This window comes from Daphnia magna, linkage group LG8 (assembly GCF_020631705.1).
Source record: "Daphnia magna isolate NIES linkage group LG8, ASM2063170v1.1, whole genome shotgun sequence".
In the NCBI taxonomy this organism is placed as follows: Eukaryota; Metazoa; Arthropoda; class Branchiopoda; order Diplostraca; family Daphniidae; genus Daphnia; species Daphnia magna.
The window spans coordinates 9,787,588-9,812,300 of NC_059189.1; the positions used below are offsets into that span (position 1 = coordinate 9,787,588).

Genomic DNA, 24,713 nt, shown 5'->3' on the forward strand with positions numbered 1-24,713 from the left:
ACGTTTTGTGTGTAACTTTCCGTTTATGGAATCAACAGCGTATCTCTGGTATACCCTCTCATGTTTGAAACTTGTTGTGTTTTTACTTTGTACCCAGAAATCCCGGATTTGTTCTTTTTCTCTTTAAAGAAAAAATGATTAGAAAAACAAAACAGAGTTGATAGACTTGCCATTTTTTTTATAGCCTGCATTTTTCCCTTTTTTTTTTTTGAAACGAGTAAAACAGAAATTCATTTTGCCGACGGATTGATGGACAGGTAGGCAAAACTATGAAAATTTGCTTTTAAGTGTATAATCCTAGTCAAATAAGAGCTGAATTACTCGAAAAGTACACACACACTATTCCCCCAAAAAAAAAAAGAAAAGGAAGGGAGAAAGACTTTGAAATGTGCAGTGCAGTTTGTATAGATACGCTGGGCTGCCTGCTGATGATGAATGGCCTAATTGAACAATTAAATAAATAGACGCTGCGGGACGGCCATCTTTCCCCACCTTCTTCCTTTCACACGTCCCTTTATCTGTCCATTTTTTTTTTTTTCCCAAGAACAGACCAAGTGATTAGAAAATGAAAGAAGATGAAAAGAAGAAAGAAAAAAAGAGTTAAAAAAAAAAAAAAAAAATGGCTAAGGGATTGCGTTTCTGAAAAGGATAGCCTCCGGGGTAGCGTGAATAGACGAAATTCTATATAGACGGTCTGATATCTCGTCGATATATATTTCGCTGAAATTGGTTACATCTGTACGAACTGGCACTCGAAAATTCAGAGAATTCAAAGATTTTTCAAGTGACAACCTCCGTTTTCTCCAGAAATTTATTCAAAAAAAATTTTTTTTAGGAGGGATGTCAAAAGGGTCTAGTATGACGTCAATCAAGTTGTTTTTTTTTTTAACGGAATGATAAAAAAGAAGGCGATTTTTAACAAAATTCTGAATTATGTCAGCAGGATTACGCGCTATTTTCCCAACATAAAAAAACAAACCAAAAATTCATGTTTGTTCTAAAAAGTTAATGAAAAAAAAACAGGCGTTCCAAAATAGTCGTGATCTTTTTACTCTTTAAATTTCATATTTTTGAAAGGTACTCGTTAAGAAGCGCGTTAGAAAGTTTGACGATGTTCTTATTATCTAAACGTCCTTCTGATTTCCTCGAAATTTGGCGGCTGTTTGCCACCGAACGGCGCGCACACGAAACATATTTGATTTCTCTCTTTGTCTTTTTCGCCCCCAAAAAACAAATGAATTTGTTCGCCTTTTTCCGCGAATATTAAAAACAAGAAACGCCAATCATCGACTATTTTAAAAAATAAAATTCGCTGTTCGTTTCCTTGTCTCACGTTGTTGAACAAACTCTACTCCAAAATGGACATCATCAAGGTGGGCAAAACAAAACAAAAATATGGCCCGACTGCGATTTTGTTATTCCGTCCGTGATCCTTCGTCTCTTTCACGAAACGTTAACAAACAAACAACAACAAACGCGCCGAAAATTCGTTTCAATTTAAAGAGATTTTTTTTTTTTTTTACAACAAAAAAAAACAGGCAGTTTTCTCTCCTCTCTCAAGTTGGGAATGAAAAGTTGAGATAGCAAAGGCTAAGAAAGAAAACGAAAAAAACGTTCCTTTGCGATATTATACAGGACGCCATTTTAGGATGGATTTTTTTTTTCCTTTTCTTTTCCCTTTCCTTTTTTTTGGGTACTTCTCCTCCCGCCTTTGCAGGTTGATAATATTATATAGGTAGACGAAACCGGTCGCTCTGTTTTGATGGCCAATATCTTTTAAACATAAAAATAAAAAAAAATAACCTTTCTCTTCTTTTTTTTCTTTCTTAAGTCAAATGGCTTTTAAATGAAAAAAAAAAATTCTTTTGATGGGCTTTCTCAAACGATATTTCCTATCGATTTATATCCGATTGGCCGATATTTTAGATGGACAACTTTTGAATGGCGACATTTTTGTTTCCCCTTTTTTTGGAAAGGGCACAAAAGAGACGAAAAAAACGTTTGAACCAGTTGCCTAAATAATTGCATTTACAAAAGTTTACACTCGTACGCGAGGTCCCTTCCCCCCACTTTTTTTTTAAAGAACAAAATTCTTGATGTCATAAATAAAAAATGCGCTGCCTGAAAAACACAAGGACGAATCTTAACGTGTACCTGACACTGTGAAACAACATTTTTAAAAAAATCCCGCTGTCCATCCTTTTTTATATTTTTTTCACGATTACTTTCACTCCCCTCTTTAAAAGAGAAAAAAAAAAGAAAAGAAAAGACGTGGCGGAACACGGGAAATTCAAATTGTTGAAATTTAATTTGCATAATCGTGTGTTTTCTTACCTGGCGTGTGTGTTTTCTCCCCTTAATTAGCGCGAGGAGACGAACAAGATGTTTTCACGAGTAATAGTCAAATTTCACACGGGAAATAAACAAAACAACACGACACCAGGAATTTTAAAAAAAAAAAAAAAAATTAAAAACAAAAGAATAACGACACTGATTTGAATTTAAAAAAAAATAAATCTAAAAAAAAAAAAATTTTAGTTTAAATTCGAAATGAAACGGGAGGTAAGGCGAGTGTTGTTGGCCGGTTGACGGTGCAACGTCGACTGAAACAAGTTTCACTCCCGTCGCCGCACTCAAGTCTCTCTTTCTCTCTATGGCAACGTCTTTCTTTTTCTCTCTCTCTCTCTCTCTTGAATACGCAAATTCCTCGGTTGCCGCAGCGCCAAGAAAATACGAAACCCGCGCTGCTCTCAAACAATCTTTTCTCTTCAACAATTTCGTCCTTTCTCAAAATTCATTTCCCTCTCTTCCTTTTTTTGTTTTTTGTTTTTTAATTCATGGGAAATACGCAAACACACGAAATAACTAAGAAATCTTGGCCAGATTGACAGTTACCGATAGAAATGATTGGGGGGAGGTCTAATTTGAATTTAAAAAAAAATAAAAATAAAAATAAATAAATATTAATGTAATAAAAATTCAAAAATAAAGTTAAGGAATGCGGGTTGAAAAGCCCGACAGGGAAAATGCTCTTTTTGTCGAACCAATCACACGATCTTTCGGGAAAAGTTGGGGTCGGCGGGGTCGGCCACGGGTCTTATATAAATCAGCAGTGGAGCCAAGTGTCGACACGCATCTCGGCGTGATGCCGCCATTTTCGAGATGTTGATTTATCATTGACATGAACTGGCCGCGCATTTGCTTAGCTTTTACGTAACACCGCGTGCCGGCGCTAGCCACACGCTCTCGTTTGCATCGGCTTCTCAACGCCAGAGGATCGCACCGATGACCCCGCGGCTTTCATCCAACGGCAGCAAATAACGTAATCTTTTTTTTTGCTTTGTTTAAATTATTATTATATGAAGGGGGGGGGGGGCAATTGCAATCAGATAGATTTCGTCAAAATGCCTGTTGCTATTGACCGCCACACACACACATAAAATGAGCCAAAATGTAGAAGGACTTGTTGCTGTCATCATTCCTTTCTTTCCTTATTGCATAATCCAAAACGGGCGAAAGAGGAAAAGATTAAAAAAAAAGTCATAATAATAAAAAATGGAATTTAAAAAACAGACTCTGTGACCGTGTCTTGAGACATTGACGTTTTCGAATCGCGCCACGTTTGTACAAGGTCCAGTTTCGAAGAGGGACATATCAAATGTCCTTCCCATTCACATTTGCCTTTATGAAGAGCCTCCCCAAAAATGAAACGGGGTGGCCTTCACCGCCAAGAAGGGGAAAATGAGGCAGACAGTTCTGCTAAACTGAACGCAACGGTCCAGAGGCTGGCGATCAATTACCATAAAAAAAAAAAAAAAAACGGGAAGAAGAGGCGCACACCTTAAACTGTGCAGAGTTTTTTGTGCGTTCATCACAGCGGCACAAATGCGCTGTTGCCATTCATGTCCTCTTATTCTTTTCTTCACGGGAAAAAAAAATTGAATTTCTTTTTTCTCTTTCATTTCACGATTTTTAATATGGCGGACCTGGCGTATCTCAATCGACCTGTTCTACAATTTCAACAAAAAAACGAGTAGTAAGAAGAAGAAAAAAACAGACGATAAAATGATATCAAGCCCATTGGACTCGAAATCTAATGGAATAGAAAAAAAAAAGAAAGAAATGAGCGTTTTCCATTCATTCATACCAACAGGGGAGTGGAGGAAGTAAAAAAGCTCGTTTTATTTTCAACTTGCATTATCGCTTTGAAGCTTTCACTGTAATGTTTGGTGAACCAGAAAAATTGGCAAAAAAAAAAAATTGTGCCAAGACCCGATTCGAACGTCAAACCGCCATCTCCAAAATCAGATTTTTTATTTTTAAATTGGCTCCCTCCAAAAAATGAAAACATTTGAATAAAAAGGAAATGTGTACCGCACGAATAAATAAACATAGACACGCTCGTCTTATTTAGGAAAAGAAGAAAAAAAATCGATTCCCACACGTGCGAACTCGGGCACCGATCCAACGCAATCACAACAAACAAAAACAAAAAAAAATACAAGAAAAAGTACAAGAGGAAACGTCGGCAGAAATCATCTAGTCGAGCGCAAATAAGACGAAATTTGATTGGCATTCGCCTATTCGGGAATGTCCTTTCATTTCGGTGAGAGATCAGCAACAACACCCCCCCCCCCCCAAATGAAATTGGGAAAAACAAAAACAAAAAATTCGTGGAATGAGAAAAAAAAAGAGAAAGAGAAAAAAGATTGGTAATAATGATAACACGACTGATTGATTTGTCTCTTCATATGGACATTTCAAATTATATAAAAACGAGAAAGAATTGACTTGTAGGTATGAGAACTTAATAATTGCTAGAAAAAAAAACTGGACTAAAATAAAAAATAAAAAATAAAAAATAAATAAATAAATAAATAAAACCTCAAAATAACAAATGGAAAATTAAATTCCTGGAAAGAAATCAAAAGTGGGTCCGGCCCAGGCGAAAAAAAATTATCTTGAATAATGAGTAGAACGACCATCAATGACGACCTACAGGTGCGTCATATTTCGGTATAGAAAAAAATAAATAAATAAAAAGATGATGGATGTTTTTTTTTGTTTTCTCCAGTCGGCAGACAGAAATATCTACTCTTTTTTTTGTTAACGTACTAACATATTGAATTCCAAATGGAAATCGTCTTATTTGTTTATTTTAAAAAATATCTTTTTTTTGTGTGTGTGTCCTTCTCTTTCAATGAAAATTTATTCCCCCTTTTTTTTTGTGCTGCCTCATAGCGCAAGATTAGAAATGACAACGAATTAAAAAAAAATAAATACAAAAAATAAAAAATAAATATATATATATATAATATAAAAATAAGCGCGTGTGCGTGATTTGGGTCGGACGGACCGGATGACGGACACAAACCGGGCGCTCCCGGTTTTCTGATTTTTTTATTTTTTATTATTATAACATTCTTCTTCTTTCTCGCTTCACCTCCTGTTTGTTTTTAAATTTATTCCAGTAGTCAGAACGAAAAAAAAAAAAAAATTATAATAAAAATCAAAGTGCTGAAGACACTTTGAACTCTTGCCCTGCCCAGACCCCGACAGAGTTGCAAAAAGAAAGAACAAAATGACTAGTCACATCTCGTTTTCTTTTTCGTCTGATGCATCCCCCCCTCTGCCCAATAGAAACGTAGAAAGAACAATCCTATAAACAAGATGGATGATTTGACTGGATTGGACACGGGCGTTGATTGAATCAGACAGGAAAAAAAACAAAAAAACAAAAATTCCATCATTTTGATTTTGGTTTCGTGTGTTATGAAATGTTTAAAAAATAAAAGGGGGGAGAGTGTAATGCATGGCGATCGACCCGTTTGGTTGTTTTCCAATCAATGACGTAAATAACATTTGAATAAAAATGAAGATGAATCCGTTTTCGCGGTGATTAGAAACGAGGAATATTTAAAATGTTAACCGAAAATGACATCATCTTTATTGTTGTTGCTGTTGTGCGCTACAGAGCAGAAAGCCTTTTAGGGTCAAGATTGAAATGGGCGGAGATTGGTGGGCAATTCTTCACGAAAACAATGGCATCGTTACGCACCGTCTCTGACCAACTTTGATCAAAAACCAAACATCAATTCAATCATTCAAACTGCACATGTTTCCTACTATAATTCAACTATCACAAAAAAATCAACGTAAAAAGCCCAGCAAAAAAAAAAAAAAAAAAAATCATCGCTAGAGGCACAAAATAATAATAATAAAAAATAAATAAATAAATAAAAATATCTATAAATACATTATGTCCGATGGCAAGGTCCAAAAGTCGACGCCGCCGCCGTTCGCAGTTGGCGGTCCTATAAATTCGATTTCTTGTTTTTTTTTTTTTTGCGCAACACAACCCAACCCCCCTCCCCAAAGAAACAGCTGATGAACATGTCTGCGGCACTCGAACGGGCTGGATTTATGGTAGGCTATTATTATTACTACTACTACTACTACCATTAGAGTTCAATCTACATGCGCATAGAGTCCCAAGTACGGACAGCTGCAAATGTTTGACGACTTGTCGTTTCAAGAAAAGAAATCAAAAATGGAGGGGGAATGCAAAGCCACCCATCGCGCAATGTGCAAGCGCAAATATAAGGTAATATATAAATATATATATATAAAGGACAAGAGTCTACAAATAGAAATGACAATAATAATAAGGAACAAGAGCCTAAAAAAGATGATGGCCCCATGTCCTTGTCGTGATCGACGGACGTATCATTTAATATGCGAACGTCATTCGTTCATTTTCAACATTTCTTTTCTTTAAAAGAAAAAGAAGAACGGACAATATTTGAACTTTATTTAAAGATAAGAAAAGACACACGTGCGGACTTGTCACCCCTTTTTTTTTTTGGGGGGGGGGGGGCGTTTGAAAAATAAAAAAATGAGGAGGGGGAGAGATCGCGTAGTAAAAGGGGCGGAAAAATAAGAAAAAAAAAAAAAAAAAAAAGGGAAAACGAGACATTTGAATTGTCCCGCCATATAAGGCCGTCTCTATCTCGGTAAGAGAGTAGCACGTCAAAGTGTCTGCGTGTGGCGTACGAGTGTTGCGCTCCGTGACAACCACCAAAAATCTACGTCGCTTTTCTCACATTTTTTATTTATTTATTTTTTTAAAGAAAGAAAGAAAAAAAAAGAGAAAAAAGCAACGGCCGAGTATAACGTCATTTAAGATAAGCTCAGAAAAAATCGACATTCAATTGAAATATTTCGCCATCTTTGTTTGTTATTGTTGCGTCGAAAATCGGCAACATGATATTGAATCCCCCATTTATTTTGTTTGTCTTTTTCAGACCAAAATCAAAGTAAATGTTATACGACGTTAGACTGTACTGGTATGTGACACGGCTTTTCAAGATAGCCAACGAGGAACGTGTCCATTTTTGGTCACGAACTTTTATTTTGTTGTCCCAAACCATTTTTTTTTTTCAAGTAAAAAAAAAATCATATCTTGACACACACAAAAAGAATGGCGTTGTGGTCGCGACGATAGCGCCATTCCTTTTTTTTTTTTTTTTCATCTTACACCCCCCCCTTACCCAAAATTAGAATTGACACAAAAAAATAGAAACATCGTCCTTTTCACGTTATCTTTTGTCGCCATAACCTGTGCGTTAATTTAGTCCATTTTTCATCTTCGAAAAAGATCTTTTACGCATTATCCCCCCTCACCCATCCATCCACCCACCCAAAAAAATGAATAAATAAAATAATAAATAATTCAATGAAGTTTTTAAAGAAAAAACAAACAAAACACACACGCAAAGTGATAAGCTTTCGGGACACGTAACACGGGGGTATCTCGATGGAAGTGGCACTCACGAAGTAAACAAATTCAAAAGAGACACAGTTTCCTTTTGCTGCATACATTTCAAGATGACTGACTTCACCTTCTTTGCCTCTTTTAGTCCACCGTGTAATGACCCCCATATTTTTCGTTTCTTTATTGGCACAGCAAAGGTAAAGGATGTCGTTTTCTCTTTTTTTCTATCCCCCCAAAAAAAAAAAATTAGTGTAGGAAAAGAAGATGAAATTTGATCGGACGCGCCATGACGACACACAAACAAAATGGCTGGCGTCTTTTCTTTTCCCCATTTCAGCAAATAGCAAATTATTTTATTTTTTTTTTCTATTAGATTAGTAAAAAAAAAAAAAGATTTAATTTGTGCGGGTAACCCGATCGCCGCAGCGGGTCGCTTGACCCACCACGGTACCAGGGGAACTTTTGTGTTTTGTTTGGCGAGATGTAATACATAAAAGTTGATACCGACCGAGTGCCGATATCAAATTTCCTCGTGGAATCTCATTAACATAACACACGACGCAACAGTCGGGAGTAATAAACATCACGAGGGAAGAAAGAAGAAGAGAGAGGGGAACACACAAATGACACCCCCCTTCCCATTCGCCTTGTGCAACATCTGGCGATTTGCGCCGTCTTCAAAAAATCAGAGAGAGAAAATTCAAATTGCCTAGAATTCATTCAAAGAAAGAAAGCACACAAATATAAATCAAAGATAAAACATTTTGCGGCTTCAAATTGCGGACCCTCTCAAAAGAAAAAGGAAATTTCAGCCATAAATTGATATGAACATGATGGCCAAAGAGGTTGGCGACGTCCGAGGCGGCCAATAATTCACGTACTTGAACAACAAAATAAGCGGCTCACGAGCGGCGACTGATCCGCTCGTAAGGACGAAGCTTTTCCCCTTTACGCGCAGATGAGAGGCAGACAACAAAACAAAGAAGAAGAAAAAAGAGGTAGGCCCAACTGAAAGAAACGACACGAGTCAATCATCATTTAGAATCATTCAGAAAGAGAGAGGGTACGCCATTCGGTTGGGCACAACGCGCAAAACAAAAAAATGGGAAACCAATCGAAATCGAGCCAGAAAAAATGGAATGAAAGAACACAACACATTTGGTGTGTGATCCGTTTCAAATGACGCGCTGATATGAAAGCAAAGGGCTGCGCCATGTCAGCGCTTGTTTCCAAGTGCTTCGTCATGCAAATAGAAAAGGGGGGGATTGGAGGGTTGGAACTATTGCGCTTCATCATTACGTATTCATGGTGAAAGGTGCGCATCTAAATTTAGATGAACATGGCCGGACCAGCGATGGAAACGATACCGAAATGCTAAACGGATAGCGGAGGCGGATCGAACTCGTGTCGACGTTGCCCATTTCAAATGAAATGGCCATTTTTATTTTTATTTTTTTCGATTTAAATGTTTGAAAAACAAAAATCAAATAAGAACGAGAGAAATGGGCGTCACGCTGCAACATCGCGAGCCAATGCGGCCATCTATTTCGCGCGTTCAATCTTTGAAAATCCTCTTCTCTCTCATCTCATTTTCTCACGCAAAAAATAACTGGGGGGGAGGGGGACGATAATAGACAACAACAACAACAAAAAAAGAGAAAATAGTTGATGGTGAGACTTACATTTAGCCAGTCACGCAGCCAGATGACCTACGTTGTCGTGAAAGGAAATAATAATAAAAAACAATGTTTTAGAGTTGAGACGGTCAAATGGCAACAAGTGTAAGATATTCGTATTGTTTCGTCTTTTGTTTGCCTCTTACCTCGGGTTTAGGATCGCCCAGCACCTCGCAGACGACGACCAACGCATCGCCTTCAACAAATTCAGTCGGTTTTTGGACGAAACGCGGCGCCACTGACGTCTCCCTATTTTTTATTTTTTTCGAAAAAAATAAAATAAAATAAAATCAGTGATATTTTTTATTCATTTAAGTTTAGTCTCCTTTCCTATTTTGATTTTTAACGACTGTGGCCTCTTTAAATCACACCGCTGGTTAATTGGACGTGCACCTCTCATTCGTTCACCAGTTTTCCAACCCTTTTCATATTCTTTTTGATTTTATTTGATCGTTTCAACGTGTTCCAACGGTCGCCATTTATATTTCGAGACGTTGTAACGTGTGAAACGCCAATTGCAAGAAGGAAAAAAAATTGGGAAGCCAACCGTTAACGTTTCGCTCGTTAAAATGGGGTTTGAAAAAAAAAAAAAAAGGAGGGACTTGTCCGGAACTACAAACGCGTGAGATCGTTAAGCAAGAAATGTTTCTTCTTTTCTTCGTAGATATACAGAAAGACAAGTTCTCTTGCTGCGTTCGTGTCGTCTCTCTCTTACTGACCGAAAAGGTCATCAAATTAACAGTTTAATGCATTCCAAAACGGAGAGAGAGAAATAAGGTGCCATAAAAACGGGATTACAACCAAGACGACTAATAGCGCCCAAGAAGAAACTAAACAAAAATATATATAAAAAAAGGGGAGGGGAGATGATGGATGTAATAAAAAATCAATTATCAGCAAGAAAAAAAATTATCTTTTTCGTTCGTTGCGTACATCATCTGTCTAATCGATTTAAAGAGAACACGAAGTTTAAACCCAAAAAAAGAAAAAGAAAAAGAGAAGAGCCGAATTTATGGAACGATATGCCGACATATGGTGGTAAGGGAGGGGGGGACGCAACTGGCATAGACGAAGACAAATAATATCCGGCTGATTTGTTTTTGAATACGAAAAAATGAAATAAAGATACGCGAGGCAGATAGAAATCGGACGGCGGCGTCGGCGGCGGCTTCAGCGGGTTGCTGATGTTTTTACTAGAGCCGTTTGTTGTGCAAATCTTCTACATGTCCTACCATATAGAAGGCGCACACACACACACACACACACACACACACCGGGGAAGCAGGCCACTATCATATTTATAGAGATATCTACATACGATATAAAATAGCCAAAAGCTAAACATTTTTTTTGTGGCCTCTTCTCATTTCAAAAATAAATAAAAAAATAATAATATTTAAATAAATAAATAATAAAGAAAAGAAAAAAATAATAATTCAAACGACACGAAGTTATGCGCATTGTTGTGTTATCCTTGTCAAGGCCCCCCCAGTACGTAAAAAGGTGGCCATTTTGGGGTCTTTTTGGCTTAAGGAAAAAAGAGGGTCGTGTCAACAAGACCATCGTACGAACGCTGTCCCCCCCCCCTCCCTCCTCCCATTATAATCCTATCCAATAAAAAGAAAACACACCCAACGGTGTCACGAGCATCTCCATTGCTGCTGTAACATAATAAAGATGACACAACATCCTATTAGTCAAGCAAGAAAGAAAGAAAAAGAAAAAAAATTCGATATTTATTTGAATTTCCCGCCAGCCGTGAATTGTGTTAACCAGCGGCTCACGTTTTTTTTTTTTTTTTTCATTTAAATCACAGCCACCCCCCACCCCCCGTCTGTTCTTAAACAGCGGAACAGAAATCAAAGTCATCCATCGCGATAAATGGATGTACTGGTGCCGTTTGCTATTGTTGTTGCGTTCGATAGTTGTACACACAACCAACCGCAACAACAAAAAAAAAAAACTCGTTCGTGCGTGATGGAACAAACTTCGTGAATTCGTGACTGCGGCGCTTCCAAGTAAGAAAAGAAAACAAAAAAAAGTGTGAAAATAAATCAAAACCCAACCGGTGCCCTATTGTTTGAGGATCTATATAGGCTGTGTCGATGTCGTGATGGGCCACACGACGGCGCTCACAAGCCGCCGGCCTTTCTCGTGAGTGACCCCCCCTCTCTCTCCGTCCATGAACCCAGACAGCCAAAAAAATGATAATAATAATAATAATTCAAGACAATGACGCAAGGGGGTAAACGAAGAGGCCAACAGCGATGTGTGTGATAGATTGCCTGATGGCAATAATGGCGCGAAATATTCAAAAAAAAAAAAAAGAAAGAAAGAAAACGGGAGGAGACGAGAACATGGGCGATGATTACGTACCCGATGTTGTCGTGATCGGAGCTGATGGCGTCCAATGATGATGATGGAATCGCTAATGGCCGTTGTCTGATGGTGACGCGAGCGTTGGACGAGACTTGGCCCATTTCGTTGGTGACGGTGCACGTGTAGACGCCAGCGTGGCGCCGGGCCAACACGCCCGACACGACCAACGCCACCGTGCCGTCAGATTCCAGTCGCATGTCGTACTGACGGCAAGGACGTAGGCGTATCCCGTCCCGATGCCTTTGCGCATTTATCAATCAATCAGCAATAAAACAAAAAAACCAAGACAAAAAACAAACAAAAAACAAAAAATTACAAGGAAAGAAGCAGATGATTATCTTTGATTAATTTGTTTTTTTTTCCCCTTTTGGGTGGGGTTCAGAAAAGATTTGTCTTTTCTCCACCTTCCAGTCAAATAATCATAAACAATTGACTGTTGTCTGTGTGTGTCTGTGTGTTTATAACTGTAAATGTTTTCTTCTTGAAATTGAACACACACACACAGACACAGACACACAAAAAGTAGCGTGTAATTTCTGTGTTTTTGTTTTAGTGTTGGATCCGTACCAGAGAACCCCGACGGCCGGATAGGCTTCGACGCGGGCGATCAACGAGAAGGTGCCGCCCTCCGACACGGTGCGATCCTCCAGCTCGTGCGTGAAAAAGGGCATGACGTACGCCCGAATGCCACCGTCCACTACGAGGCAGCACTGGCAACCCACCGCGCCCTATTTTTGTTGTTGCGCACCGGCATCCAAATCAAGCAACAACACCAAGGGGAAAAACCGAAACAAAACAAAATTAAATGAAATGAAAAGAAGGGGGGAGGGAAATATAATAATAATAAATAAACAAGAAAAGAGACATGACAACAAAATGCAATGTTTATAGAGATTGAAGAAAATGATATCGAAAAGGAAGGATGGATCGTAAAGTGAAATTCTTCATGACCCGACCGCTATCTTTTTTTCTCTCTCTTTCTCTCTGTGTGTGTGTTTGTGTGACCTGACGAGCAGACATTCGATGACTAACTCTTAATTAGCATAACCAAAAGCCTAAACAAATTCGTGATCGTAATGACGAAATCGGGCCCTGCGCTCTGCTGTCTGCAAAGTCCGATATGGTCAAAATCAAGCATTAAAGTCACGTGTGTGTTTGTGTGCACAGATAAATGCGTGCCGTCACAAGTGCTTCAATATCATCATCGAATTCATTGAGTTATATCGTCTTTCAAGCGACCCCTCATCCCATACGCAACACGCAACACACGTTCACGTATGAAAAAAGGAGAAAATGAAAACGATGGTCGACATCGTTGCCCTTACCGAGCAATTACGGCCTTGGACGCTGTAGATGCCAGCGTCGTCGAATTTGGTCGCCGCAATCTCCAACGTGTGGAAATTGCCGTCCACGCTGTAACTGTGACGCTCTGCGACGCCGTCCCATAAATCATTTTGAAAAAATAAATAAATAAATAAATAAAGGGAAAAATTGAATAGAAAAACAAAAAAATGGAATTCATTTTTTACCGTCGTCGCCGATGATGATGGCGCTGTCGTTGTGATACCAGGTGACGTCCGGCTTGGGACAGCCAATCAATTGGCAGGTCAGTCGGACGGGAAAGGTCAGCTGAACGCGACGGTCGCGAGGCCTCATCGTGAATTGCGGCGCCATCGCCATCCTGTCATTGCCACTGAGACCATCCAGCTGCCTGTTGGTGCGTGTCCGTGAGAAATGCAAATGATGCCACGCAAAAAAAAAAAAACAACAAAAAATCCCCCCAAATTCCAAGCCAAAGACGAAATCCAAACATTTTATTATTGAGGTCGGGATAGCCAAAAAAAAATAAATAAATAAATAAAAATAAAATAAATAAGATAAGATAACGTTTTAATTTTTTTGTTTTGTTTTGTTTACTGTCTGAAAAGGGCGTCGGCTTCGGCTACACGCTGGTCCGTCACGACGAGGACACGGCTGAATGTGGCGACTCTTCCTGCCGGATTGACGGCCTCGCACGTGAACTTGCTGTCGTCGTCCGTCTCCATTTGGACGTCGTGAATGGTCAACGCGTGGCGGCAATCCGAGCCGATGGAGCGCAGCTCGTAGCGCGGCTGCTTGACGCCGTCCAACTTGCTGCCGTCGCGGTACCATTCGACCAGAGGCGTCAGCTGGCCCGACACCTCCGTCAGCAGTTCAACGTCCGTGTGTTCGAGCGCCTTGATCTGCGGATGCAGTTGGCGATGGAAGTGGGGCAAACCGGTGCGGCTCACCGTTTGGATGGGCGTCGACGAGACCAGCGATTCACCCCATCCGTACTTGTTGCGCGGCGTGATGCGGAACAAGTACTCCCGTTCCGGCTTTAAGTTGTACACGTCCGTGCTGGTAATACAAGTCATGGCTACCTAAAAAATTATGTTTTTGGGGGTTTTTTCATGATGGCCCATCAAAAATCAAGAAATAAAAAAGAGAACAAAAACAAACAATTTGCATATGAAATGGGAGTTGCAACCATCAAGATGAATGGTTTTTTTTTTTTTTACCTCTATCCATATGGCTCCTTCGCCAAGGAGCCAAGCTTCCACTTTGTAAGCTAAAATAGGTGCCCCGCCCGTGTAATTCGGTTTGGGCCAGCTAAGCGACACGACATTTTTACCGCTGACAGTTGCCATCGGAGGTGCAGCAACCGGACCTGGCACATCTATTGCAACACCAAAAAAAAAAATTAAAAAAAAAAATAAATAAGTAAATAAAAATAAACAAAAGAAAAACATTAAAAGTTACAAATAACGTCGTTCATCACAAGAAAAAAGGTGTGAAAAAAAACAAAACAAACAAAAAACTAAAATTGCCGGTGGCTTCGTTGGCCCGAGCTCATTTGTATATGCATATGTATATACTTGGCTGCTCTCTTTTTTCAAATGGGGCATTCCAACACAATTTCTATTGTGTGTGTGTTTCCAGCAGCCGAAAGTGAAGAAGGAAGGCGTGAAAAGAAAAAAAGGATGGTGGGCTATCGAATTCACGATAGAATGCAGTATATGGGGGGGATATCCATACTCGGCAATGACTTAACACCCGTCTGCCATGCAGTAGATTTTGTTTTTTTGTTTTTTTTCTTTACACCAACAGCAAATTTGGGGTTTATTTTTTTCTTCTAAAGAATTCTCGGGGCGGTGCTGTAAGCAAGTCCAGTCCGAAAGAAGAAGTGAGGCTTGCCTGTCTATAATTACTCTTGGCTTCCGAAAAGCCATTATAAAAAATAAGAAGAAAAAAAGCCCCTTCTTATACAGCACGTTGACGTGGCCGGCTTTCTATCTTGATCTTTTTTTTCTTTTTTCTTTTGCCCACCTGGAGTTTGAATGCACAAAAATGTTTAAAAAAAAAAAGTGGGGACTCTCTTTCTCTCTCGGGGCCATGAAAATCGAATTTAAAAAAGAATGTGATTCGTCGAATTCAGATATGTGACAAAAAGGGCAAAAATGATTGACGTACCTTTGTTGAATCGCCTGACTCGACGTTCGGACAGATCGTTGAGGCTCGTTTCCGCGTCCTTGAAGTCCCACTCGGAAGAATTGGTCGCTTCCTTGACCTGCATTAAAAAAATAAAAATAAAATAGAAAGAGATGCGGCCATTTCCAAGTTGCGATCGACTCGGATAACTTACGCGGACGGTGCAATAGGCTTTCTGGGTGCCGTGGCAGTTGCTGGCTTTGACGATGTACGTCCCACCATCGCCGTAATTGGCTTTCTTCAGGACGAAACGGTACAAGTCGCCGTCCATCTCGACGCATGACCGTCCAGATTCGGCCACGTCTCGGATGCCCTTCAACCACGTCACTGTATGAATAAGCCATTGCAATGAAAACGGGGTTGGCATCAAAAGGCAAGACGAAGAAGACGAAGAAGAAGAACGCATTAATTGCGCGCAGTGGAGAATACAGTCATTATACTAAGAAGACGATGAAGATAAAGAACTTGTTGGCTTGCCATTTTGTCTCTTTTCTCTTTCAAAGTGAATTCTGATACATCAACCCCATGAATCAAAATTCACCTTGAAGGCAAAGCCATTTTTCCCTATTGAAAACAAACTGGCAAGTGACTCATATCTTTCCAGCAGCAGAAAGCGAGAAGAAAATATTTGATAAAATGGCATTTCATTCAAAGACAAGAAAAAGAAGAACGTCGGAGCCAGCATTATTGTCGCAAGAAAGAAGATGAAGAAGAAGAGGAAAATGAAAAAGAGCTTCTAAACGTGCTCCTTCGATGAACACGCTAATGGTGTTGTACTACAAGTATGACTGTACAGTTTTGCTATTCTTAATCCATAAATCTAACGACGATTATATCGTTTTTTTCTTTTGGAATTATTAAGGCCACATCTTCTTTGGCTTTTGAAAGCGTGCAATTTCCAGCGATAAGCGCATTTCTTTTCTGGCGGAAGCCACCAGATATAAATCATTGGGAAGGCGCTACCTGAAAATACGTCACGAGTCGGTGCGAAATGCAGACACATTAGACTCGCCATTTGAGCTCGAAATAGCAAATACATTTTCTACTCCTTTTTTTATTCATTAGTATTATTATTATTCTAGAGCTTATAGAAATTTTAGCTAAAAAAATAAAAATAAAAGCGAAAATAAAACTCAGATTGACCGCTAGATGGCTCTGCTTAATGTACCTTTAGGTCGCGGATGTCCTCGGACGCGACATTGAATCACAAGATCGCGATCCCTACCGACGGTCAGCGTGCTTTCGGGCAACAAGACGAAATGGGCCGAGTCATCTGGAACAGCCATGGCATCGTAACGGCCCGCGTCGAAACTGTGCCCATCTGCCGAAGATGCAATCTTATCACGCTCTGCTTGACGGCGGTAAAATTCGGCACTGCCAGAATATCCAGCGTGACTCGGGGCCGTCTTCATCCTTTTCTCGTTACTGTTCCAAACGTGTTCTATTTCAATGTTAAATGAATCAATAAAAATACAAAAAAAAACAAAAAAACAAACTACGACATGACGAATTCATTTTCGACAGACGTGTCCAAACTGATCAATTACCTGGAACTACGACAAAACTGGAAATCTCATCCTTTCTCGAAGCGTTCTGAGCGACGCAGGTGTAGTGGCCCGAATCGCCGACACATGGCGAATGGACAACGAGACGACAACGCCCGTCCATGTCCAGGCTGTGCTTGTAACGGCTGCTCAAATGCAATTTGATGCCGTCCTTCATCCACGTGATTTTGGGAGTCGGGAACCCGTCGACAGCACATTCGAGGACCAGTTCGTCACTCGCCTCATGGTACACGTCTCGGATGGACGACGTAAAAGATGGCGAACTGGTTTTCGGTTCGTAATCGCCCCTGACCCGAACATCGGCCGACGTGCTGGCCTGTCCGTGCTGATTGCGCGCCACGCACATGTACTCGCCCGTGTCGGAGCGGGTCAAATCGCGCACTTCTAAACTGGCGATGCCGATCGGGTTCCAGCTGGTCGCGTATCTATGACGATCTTCGCACTTGAGTATGGGCAAGCCATTGCGGAACCATTCGATTTCCGGCTCGGGATTGCAGAGCAAACTGCACGTCAATTTGATTTGGCAGCCCTTGGCTACTTCCATGTCTCGCAATTTAGAGCTGAATTTCGGTTTCTTGGTTGGATCTCTTCTTCCATCCTATCATTTCAAAAGTTGAAACAACAAACAAACCCCCCCCCAAAAAAAAAAAAAAAATTAAAAAATTTGCATAAAAAAGAAAAAATACGATTTATACTTCGTTTGTTTGGGTGGAACTATCCCATTCCGGCTGAGTAGAATGAGACTCGGCACGATACGCGGATCTGTTTAGCATCGAGTGGGACGCGACACCTGCCGAACGGGCCCGAATTCCGTGACGCACGTCTTCCCTGCTCAGCCTCGTAGCCGGATGCAAATCGAAATCGGTGGAAAGCTGAAGATGCCTGTTGTGCGTCTGCGACGAGCCATCGATACCGGGCTGCTGCCATGACGGGTTCATCGAATCGCAAGCTGCTTCTCCGAAAACAGTTGGCACGGCGGGCCGACGTCGAGTTGTTGCCGAACCAACAGCAGCGGCATCAAATTGAGATTCATCGGCAGGTCGAGCCCTCGGACGCGTCGTCCTCGTTGAGTTATCGCAACAACTTTCAAGCGTTGGCTGCTGCTGCTCATCTGAATTTGTGATGGGCCTCCTTCGACGCTCCTTGTTGGGTGATACGTCATCCGATCGATTACGTGCGTCATCGACATGTCGTCCCGCCTCGCGTTCGGGCCGTTCCTCTTCCGCTTTGACGCGTGGCTCCTTTCTCTCGCCAGTTTTGAGGCTGGATTTCATGCGCTCGTCCTCGTCGGCCTTTTTCGTCAGCTCTTGCTGCTCCTTCGTTTGCTTCTGCTCCATATCCTTGCGTTCTTTCTCCAATTTGTCCTTCTTCTTTCGCTCTTTACGCTCCTCCTTCTCCTGTTGCTCCTTCAATTGGAGTTCTTGGGCCTCTTGGCGTTCTCTTTCCCGCTCTTTCTTCAGCTTCTTTTCTTCTTGTTCTTTCAATTCCTTCTCTTCGGCCTCTTTGCGTTCCTTGTCTTTTCGTTCCTTTAATTTCTTCTCTTCGGCCTCCTGACGCTCCTTCTCTTTTTGTTCCTTCAGTTTCTTTTCCTCGGCTTCTTGGCGCTCCTTTTTCTTCAATTCTTCAGCCTCCTTGAGCTTCTTTTCCTGTTGCTTCTTCTCCCTCGCTTCCGCCTCTTTGCGCTCCTTTTCTTCCTGCAATTTCTTCGCCTCGGCCTCTTTGCGCTCCTTTTCCTTCGATTCCTTGTCTTCCCTCTCTCTGCGCTCCTTTTCCGCTTCCTCCTTCAATTTCTTTTCTTCCGCCTCTTGAAGCTCCTTCAATTTTCTCTGTTCCGCTTCCTGCTTTTCCTTCAATTCCTTCAATTCCTTCTCCTCTCGCTCTTTGCGTTCCTTTTCCGCTTGATCTTTCAGTCTCTTTTCTTCGGCTTCCTTCTGCCGCTGCTCTTTCAATTGAATTTCTTCGGCTTCTCGAAGCTCCTTCAGTTTCTTCTGCTCCGCTTCCTTGCGCTCCTTCTCTTCTTGCTCCTTCTTCCTCTTCTCTTCCGCCTCCCTGCGCTGCTTTTCTTCTTCGTTTCGCTTCTCCGCCTCAGCCGCCGCTTGGCGCTCCTTTTCCTGTCGCTGCTCCTCCAGTTTCTCTTGCTCCGCCTTCTTCCGCTCTTGTTGCTCCATCACGACCTTTGCTTCCGCTTCGCTTCGCTCTTTCTCTTTCAATTTCAATTTCTTTTCTTCTCTCACTTTCTGTCGCATCATTTCATCGTCCACTTTCGGCTCTTCTTCTTCCGTTTTCGCCTCCGGTTCTTTCCGTTGGCTGTCGTCTTGCTTCCGCACCAAAGCCGCTTCCCTCTCGCAATCTTCATCGCGTCGTCGTTCTCTCAATTTCACTTCCGCCGACTTTTCATCCAGGGCGTCCGACCTTTCATCTTGCTTTGATTGGTCGAGGCCGGCTTCGTTTGCTGTTGGTTCCGGGCTAACGACGGCCTGCTGGATTGCTTCGGTATTTCCCACGCATCGGTCGGCAGTTTCCTCCTCTCGCGTCGCCGCCATCTTTTGTTCTTCGGCGCGCTTGATCCGCGCTGCTTCCTGCTCTTGCAGCATCTGTTTGGCTTCCTCCTCCTTTTGCTTCCTCAATTCCTCCTTCATTCGCTTGTCTTCCTCGTCGCGCTTCTTCCTCTCTTCTTCCTGCTTCGTGCGCTTCTCCTCTTTCTCCCTCATCTTCTCTTCCGCCTCTCGCCTCAACTTCTCGGCCGCTTCCGCACGCTTCCTCTCCTCGTCCTCGCGACGCAGCCTTTCTTCCTCCTTCTTGCGACGCTCCTCTTCTTCCTTCTCTTTGCGAAGGCGTTCGTTCTCTTCCTTCTTCTTCTGAGCGCGCTCTTCGATCTCCCTCAGCATCCGCTCTTCTTCCTCCTCCTTCTGTTTGCGGGCGCGCTCCTCTCCTCCTTCATCAAGCGAAGCTGCTCCTCCTCTTCGCGCCGCAGACGCTCCTCCTCCTCTTGTTCGCGACGCAGACGCTCTTCTCTCTCCTTCTTGACGCGGAGGCGTTCCTCTTCCTCCTCCTTGGCCTGACGCAGCCGCCGCTCTTCTTTCATGCGGAGGCGCTCCGATTCGAGCCGTTCAATTTCCTCCTCCAGCCGGAGGCGCTCTCTTTCTTTCAGCATCCATTCCTGCGCCTCTTCCTCGCGCCGGATCCTTTCCGCTTCCAGTCGCTTCGCTTCCTTTTCCTCGCGCCGCTGACGCTCCTGGATCTCGACTTCCCTGCGCAGTTTTTCAGCTTCTTCCAACTTGAGGCGCCTCTCCTCCTCCTTCTGCTTCTGGAGACGAATCTTTTCTTCTTCCGATTCGCGCTGGATGACCTCCTCCTGCTGCTGCTGCTTGCGGATGTGCTCGTCCACGGTTTGATGCAGCTCGCATTGCTCCAGGCGGAGTCTCTCTTCGCGCCTCCCGGCAGCGACGTCGTCTTCAGTCTGGCCGGAAGCTTCTCGTTCCTGTTCTCGCACTAATCTTTCGGCCGCTTCCCGTCGCCGTTTGAGTTTCTCCTCCTCGATTTGCTTGGCAATCAGCTCGTCTTCGGTTAGTGAAGATTCGATTGAAGAGGTGCTGCTTTCAAGCAGCTGGCATTCCGTCCGGCCGGACGGTTTTTCAGTCATCAAATGGGACGTTTCGCTGCGTCGTGGAAGGCTGGCGTCCACCGATCGCAGCGCTCCAGACGAGAGGAAGGAAGACGTTGTGGCTTCCGGTCTTCCGGAAATCTGTTGGCTTTCATCACGCGCACTCCCTTCGATCGGTTCTTGTTTACGATTCGTTTCCTCGGCGGGAATTCCTTGGCCATTAACTTCTTTTTCTTCCGCAGCATTTGGCGCGGGATCTTTTGGAAGGCCTTCATTTTGTCCAGCTTCTTGTTTCAGTCGCTCCATTTCGTCGGCTTCTACAGCGAGAGAGGCTCGTTCAACAGCTTCTTGGAGGAGGAGTTCTCGTTCTTCAGAGTCTTTCTTGATGCGCTCCGTTTGCTCGGCTTCTTTCGTAAGACGTTCCCTTTCTTCGGCTTCTTTGGCGCGGTGCTCGTTTTCCTCGGCCTCTTTAAGAAGACGTTCTTGTTCCTCAGCTTCTTTTATGAGACGTTCCTTTTCTTCGGCTTCTTTGAGGAGACGTTCATTTTCTTTAGCTTCTTGTATTAAACGTTCCTTTTCTTCAGCTTCTTGTATGAGACGCTCGTTTGCTTCAGCTTCAATTTTCAACCGCTCTTTTTCTTCAGCTTCTTTTGCAAGGCGTTCTTTTTCTTCAGATTCCTTCAGAAGGCGTTCCTTTTCTTCAGCTTCTTTAATGGCACGTTCCTGTTCTTCGGCTTCTTTAAGGGCACGTTCCTTTTCTTCGGCTTCTTTCAGGAGACGCTCTTCCTGTTCAGCCTCTTGTCTCAGACGGCTTTGTTCTTCAGCTTCTATCCTCAGACGCTCCTTTTCCTCGGCTTCTTTAAGGCGACATTCTTGTTCTTCAGCTTCCTTCGCAAGGCGTTCTTTCTCTTCAATTTCCTTCTTATGTCGCTCTTTTTCTTCAGCCTCTTTCTTGACGCGCTCGGTTTCTTCGGCTTCTTTCACGAGACGTTCTTTCTCCTCAATTTCCTTCTGAAGGCGCTCGTTTTCTTCAGCTTCTTTACGAAGGCGCTCGTTTTCTTCAGCTTCTTTCCGAAGACGCTCGGTTTCTTCGGCTTCTTTGCGGAGACGCTCGTTTTCTTCAGCTTCTTTGTGAAGTCGTTCAATTTCTTCAGCTTCAAGACGAAGACGCTCGTTTTCTTCAGCTTCTTTGTGAAGTCTTTCAATTTCTTCAGCTTCAAGACGAAGACGCTCGGTTTCTTCGGCTTCTTTGCGAAGACGCTCGCTTTCTTCGGCTTCTTTCACGAGACGTTCTCGCTCTTCAGCTTCTTTCAAACGACATTCTTTCTCTTCCGCGTCTCTAAGAAGACGCTCTTGTTCTTCAGCCTCTTTAGCTCGAAGCTCTTGTTCTTCAGCTTCTCTCTTAGCGCACTCCCTTTCGTCGGCTTCTTTCAGAAGTCGTTCTTGTTCAGCAGCTTCTTCTTGAAGACGCTCAGCTTCTTTAGCCTCTTCGATGAGCCGCTCTTTTTCTTCCGCTTCTTTAAAAAGACGCTCCTTTTCTTCCGCTTCTTTAAGAAGACGCTCCTTTTCTTCCGTCTCTTTTAAGAGACGCTCTTCTTCTTCGGCTTGCCTTTGCAGCATCTCTTTTTCATCGGCTTCTTTGCGCATGCGCTCAGTTTCTTCAATGTCCTTCCTTATTCTTTCTTTGGCCTCGGCTTCTTTAACGACGAGCTCCTTCTCCTTCGCTTCCTTTTCGGCTGCATCACTTAGACGTTCACGTGTGTCCATTGTCTCCTGAATGTCCTCAACATTCAAAACGGTCTGCTGCTCTTCGTCTTTTATCTGCTCGTCTTGCCTTTCGACCTCTTTGTTGACGTGCTCCTTTTCTTCGGCTGGTAGTGGGGACGGTTCTCGCGTCTCAGCTTCCTTCCTGAATTGCTCATCCTCTTTGGCCTCCTCTTGTGGCGCTTTAATTTCAACATCATCAGTATGGGCCTCGACATCTTTATCACCAGACTCTGACTGATTTGATTCTTCTTGTATTTGGCGTTTCTCGTCAGCAAGTTTCGAAATCTCTTCCGGCTCTACTGATTCAATTTTCTCTACATCCTTCTGTTCTCCAACTTCCTGCATAATCTCTTTCTTGCTCGCCACTTGTTGGAGTTTCACGTCAGTCTCAACTTGATTGACTTCTTTAGCGTCATCCGCAAGCACCTGCGGTCCACCAACGTCTTTCTCGATTCGATTATCATCTCCAGCGTCCTTTTGAAGGCATAACCCTTCAATGTCTTTCTGAATTAAACCAACAAGGGCGGCCTCTTCTTCAGCCTTGCCGGTCACCGTCTCAATTTCCAGTTCTTTCTCTTCTGCGGCTGCTGATTCTCCTCGAATTACAGGCTCATCGTCAGACTTCACTTGGAATTGGCGTGTAGCGCATGACTCTTCGCTCTCCGTAATTGCGAATGGCGTGTCGATCGTCACGTTTCCAAGAAGCTCCGCAGCAGCGCCGACCTCCTTTGTTGCACAATCATCGACTTCTTGGAAATGCAGCGGCACGTCGCCGCATTGTTCTGCAATAATTGGCGATGATGCAGCCGACGTTTGCTCCACCTTTGATCCTGTCGTTGCATCTGTTACTCGAACATTCGAATGGCTACCTTGATGGGCAGCCTCCCCAATTGCTGGACTAGGATGAGCCGCATCTGCGGAAGAGAGAATCTCTTGTTCATCTCGGACCGTGTCGAAGCTCTGCCCCTTCGTGTCGTCTTCTTGGCCAGAGCCCAGCAAGCGGCCAGCATCGCTAGCAGATGACGTGGATGGATATTGTTCCAATTCAACTCCATGATCTTCTACGGATGCCTCATCCATTACAGTGTCCACGGCTGCTGCCAGACGGCTGGCCTCGTTCCAGCATTCCTCTACACATGTCGCATCTCCCTGCTGCTCTGTGACCTGAATTCTTCCATCGCTAGGCATCAGCGCAGACGGATCCCCTTCTGCACCAGATTCCACCCCATCCGCACCGGAAGTTTGATCAGACTCCAGATGGACAGCTGACAGTGCCGATTCAACAAGGACGCTGTTGGATTGGCCAGTCTCAATCAACGGTATTGCTCCGGCTTCTTCCGCCTGTTCCAGTTCGTTGGACGCCGTCTGCATTTCTCTCTCCAGCGATGCGCATGGTGGCGCTTCGACGACGCTCGCCCGTCGTTGCGAATTCTCGTCGGCTGACGTTTCCGTCTCGTCGGCCGATTCCCTAATGTCCAACGAGCTTTTATTGGACACGATCAAACTCTCAATTCTGCCCTTGGCGGCAGATTGCGGTACATCCGCCGGCACCGTGGCGGCAAAATCAGAAAGCGGCGTTGCCATTACGACAGGTTGGTCGACAACAGCTGGCTGCTGCTGGACGGTGGGCGTCGCCACGCAAAGCGCTTCTTGCGCGGGAGAATCCGTTTTGGGCGAGGTGAGCAAAACGCTGCAGCTGTCCGAGTATTCCAGCGGCGAATAATAGTCGGCATCGACAGGCGATTGGATGCCATCGGCAGAGATGATTTGATAATCGTCGAGAACTCTGAGTTGCTCGTGTTCGACGCTCAATCGACGTGGAGACATGACGATCGGGGTGGCGCCTCCGCTGTGCGATTCCAGATGAAGCGGCCGCTCTCTGTCCGACAGACACGTTTCCTGGACGAGCAACGCTTCTTGCAGGCCCGTGATGGATCGGCGAACGTCGTTAACCTCGTAGGGCAGGTCGGGGATGGTCAAGTCGTCCAGGAAGTACGGATCGTTGCGCTGGTCCGCCTCCTCGATGATCAACGCTTCCATGGCCGAGAGTTCTTCAATGTCGGCCTCTGTTGGCGCTTCTTCGAACGACACTTCGCTCAGAGTCCTCTCCAAAGAGAAGTCAGCCGACCCGTTGATTTCCATCGGCACGTCGATGACGACAGCCTCCATCAGCAGCGAGCCGGACGTGGCCGTCTCGCGCGTAAATCGCAACGGAGGCAACTCGGTCGTGTTGCGGTACGAAATCCTTTCGGACAATTCCTCGGCAAAGAGTTCGACAATCTGCTGGGCCTCCTCTTCCGTCAAATCGGGCGTTTCGTACAGAGAGACGGACACTTCGCGGCCGTCTAGAGACACGCTGATTTCCTCCCGCTCCTCCGTCAACGTGTCTTCGGCGTTGGCCGTCTCGTACAACGAAATTTGCGACGATCGCTCTTCCT

At 43.5% G+C, this 24,713-nt stretch overlaps 2 protein-coding genes across 3 annotated transcripts in view; both read right to left on the reverse strand.

Annotated features, from left to right (window-relative positions):
* The window catches only part of LOC116933436 (myosin light chain kinase, smooth muscle), a 41,106-nt gene extending 21,267 nt beyond the window's left edge, over window positions 1-19,839 (reverse strand). For both annotated transcript variants that reach the window (XM_045178145.1, XM_045178146.1), the window contains exons 1-13: window positions 17,600-19,839; window positions 16,887-17,502; window positions 16,508-16,780; window positions 15,494-15,666; window positions 15,322-15,418; window positions 14,370-14,527; window positions 13,747-14,231; window positions 13,359-13,540; window positions 13,155-13,258; window positions 12,397-12,557; window positions 11,827-12,069; window positions 9,597-9,699; window positions 9,457-9,483 (exon numbers count right to left, since the gene is read on the reverse strand). In XM_045178145.1, the coding sequence (XP_045034080.1) occupies window positions 9,457-9,483; window positions 9,597-9,699; window positions 11,827-12,069; window positions 12,397-12,557; window positions 13,155-13,258; window positions 13,359-13,540; window positions 13,747-14,231; window positions 14,370-14,527; window positions 15,322-15,418; window positions 15,494-15,666; window positions 16,508-16,780; window positions 16,887-17,502; window positions 17,600-19,792 (4,815 nt within the window). In that variant the 5' untranslated portion in view covers window positions 19,793-19,839. The remainder of the gene's footprint in view (window positions 1-9,456; window positions 9,484-9,596; window positions 9,700-11,826; window positions 12,070-12,396; window positions 12,558-13,154; window positions 13,259-13,358; window positions 13,541-13,746; window positions 14,232-14,369; window positions 14,528-15,321; window positions 15,419-15,493; window positions 15,667-16,507; window positions 16,781-16,886; window positions 17,503-17,599) is intronic.
* A 5-nt stretch (window positions 19,840-19,844) lies between these two features.
* LOC123475573 (trichohyalin-like) lies at window positions 19,845-24,711 on the reverse strand. Its single transcript, XM_045178445.1, has 3 exons — window positions 22,062-24,711; window positions 19,933-22,031; window positions 19,845-19,865 (listed from the first exon to the last, which is right to left on the reverse strand). Exons 1-3 carry the CDS (start codon window positions 24,442-24,444, stop codon window positions 19,845-19,847), a joined length of 4,503 nt encoding a protein of 1,500 aa, XP_045034380.1. The 5' UTR covers window positions 24,445-24,711.
* Window positions 24,712-24,713: the final 2 nt, after the last annotated feature.

Excerpts from the sequence above, each read along its gene's own strand:
- LOC123475573 (XM_045178445.1), bottom strand. The coding sequence starts at position 24,444 with ATGGAGGCTGTCGTCATCGACGTGCCGATGGAAATCAACGGGTCGGCT. Across the intron at positions 22,032-22,061 it reads GGAAGAAAAGGAGCGTCTTC|TTAAAGAAGCGGAAGAAAAA; the intron begins TTAAAGAAGCGG and ends AGGAGCGTCTTT. Across the intron at positions 19,866-19,932 it reads AGGAAGAGGAACGCCTCCGC|AGGAGGAGCAGCTTCGCTTG; the intron begins GTCAAGAAGGAG and ends TGCGGCGCGAAG.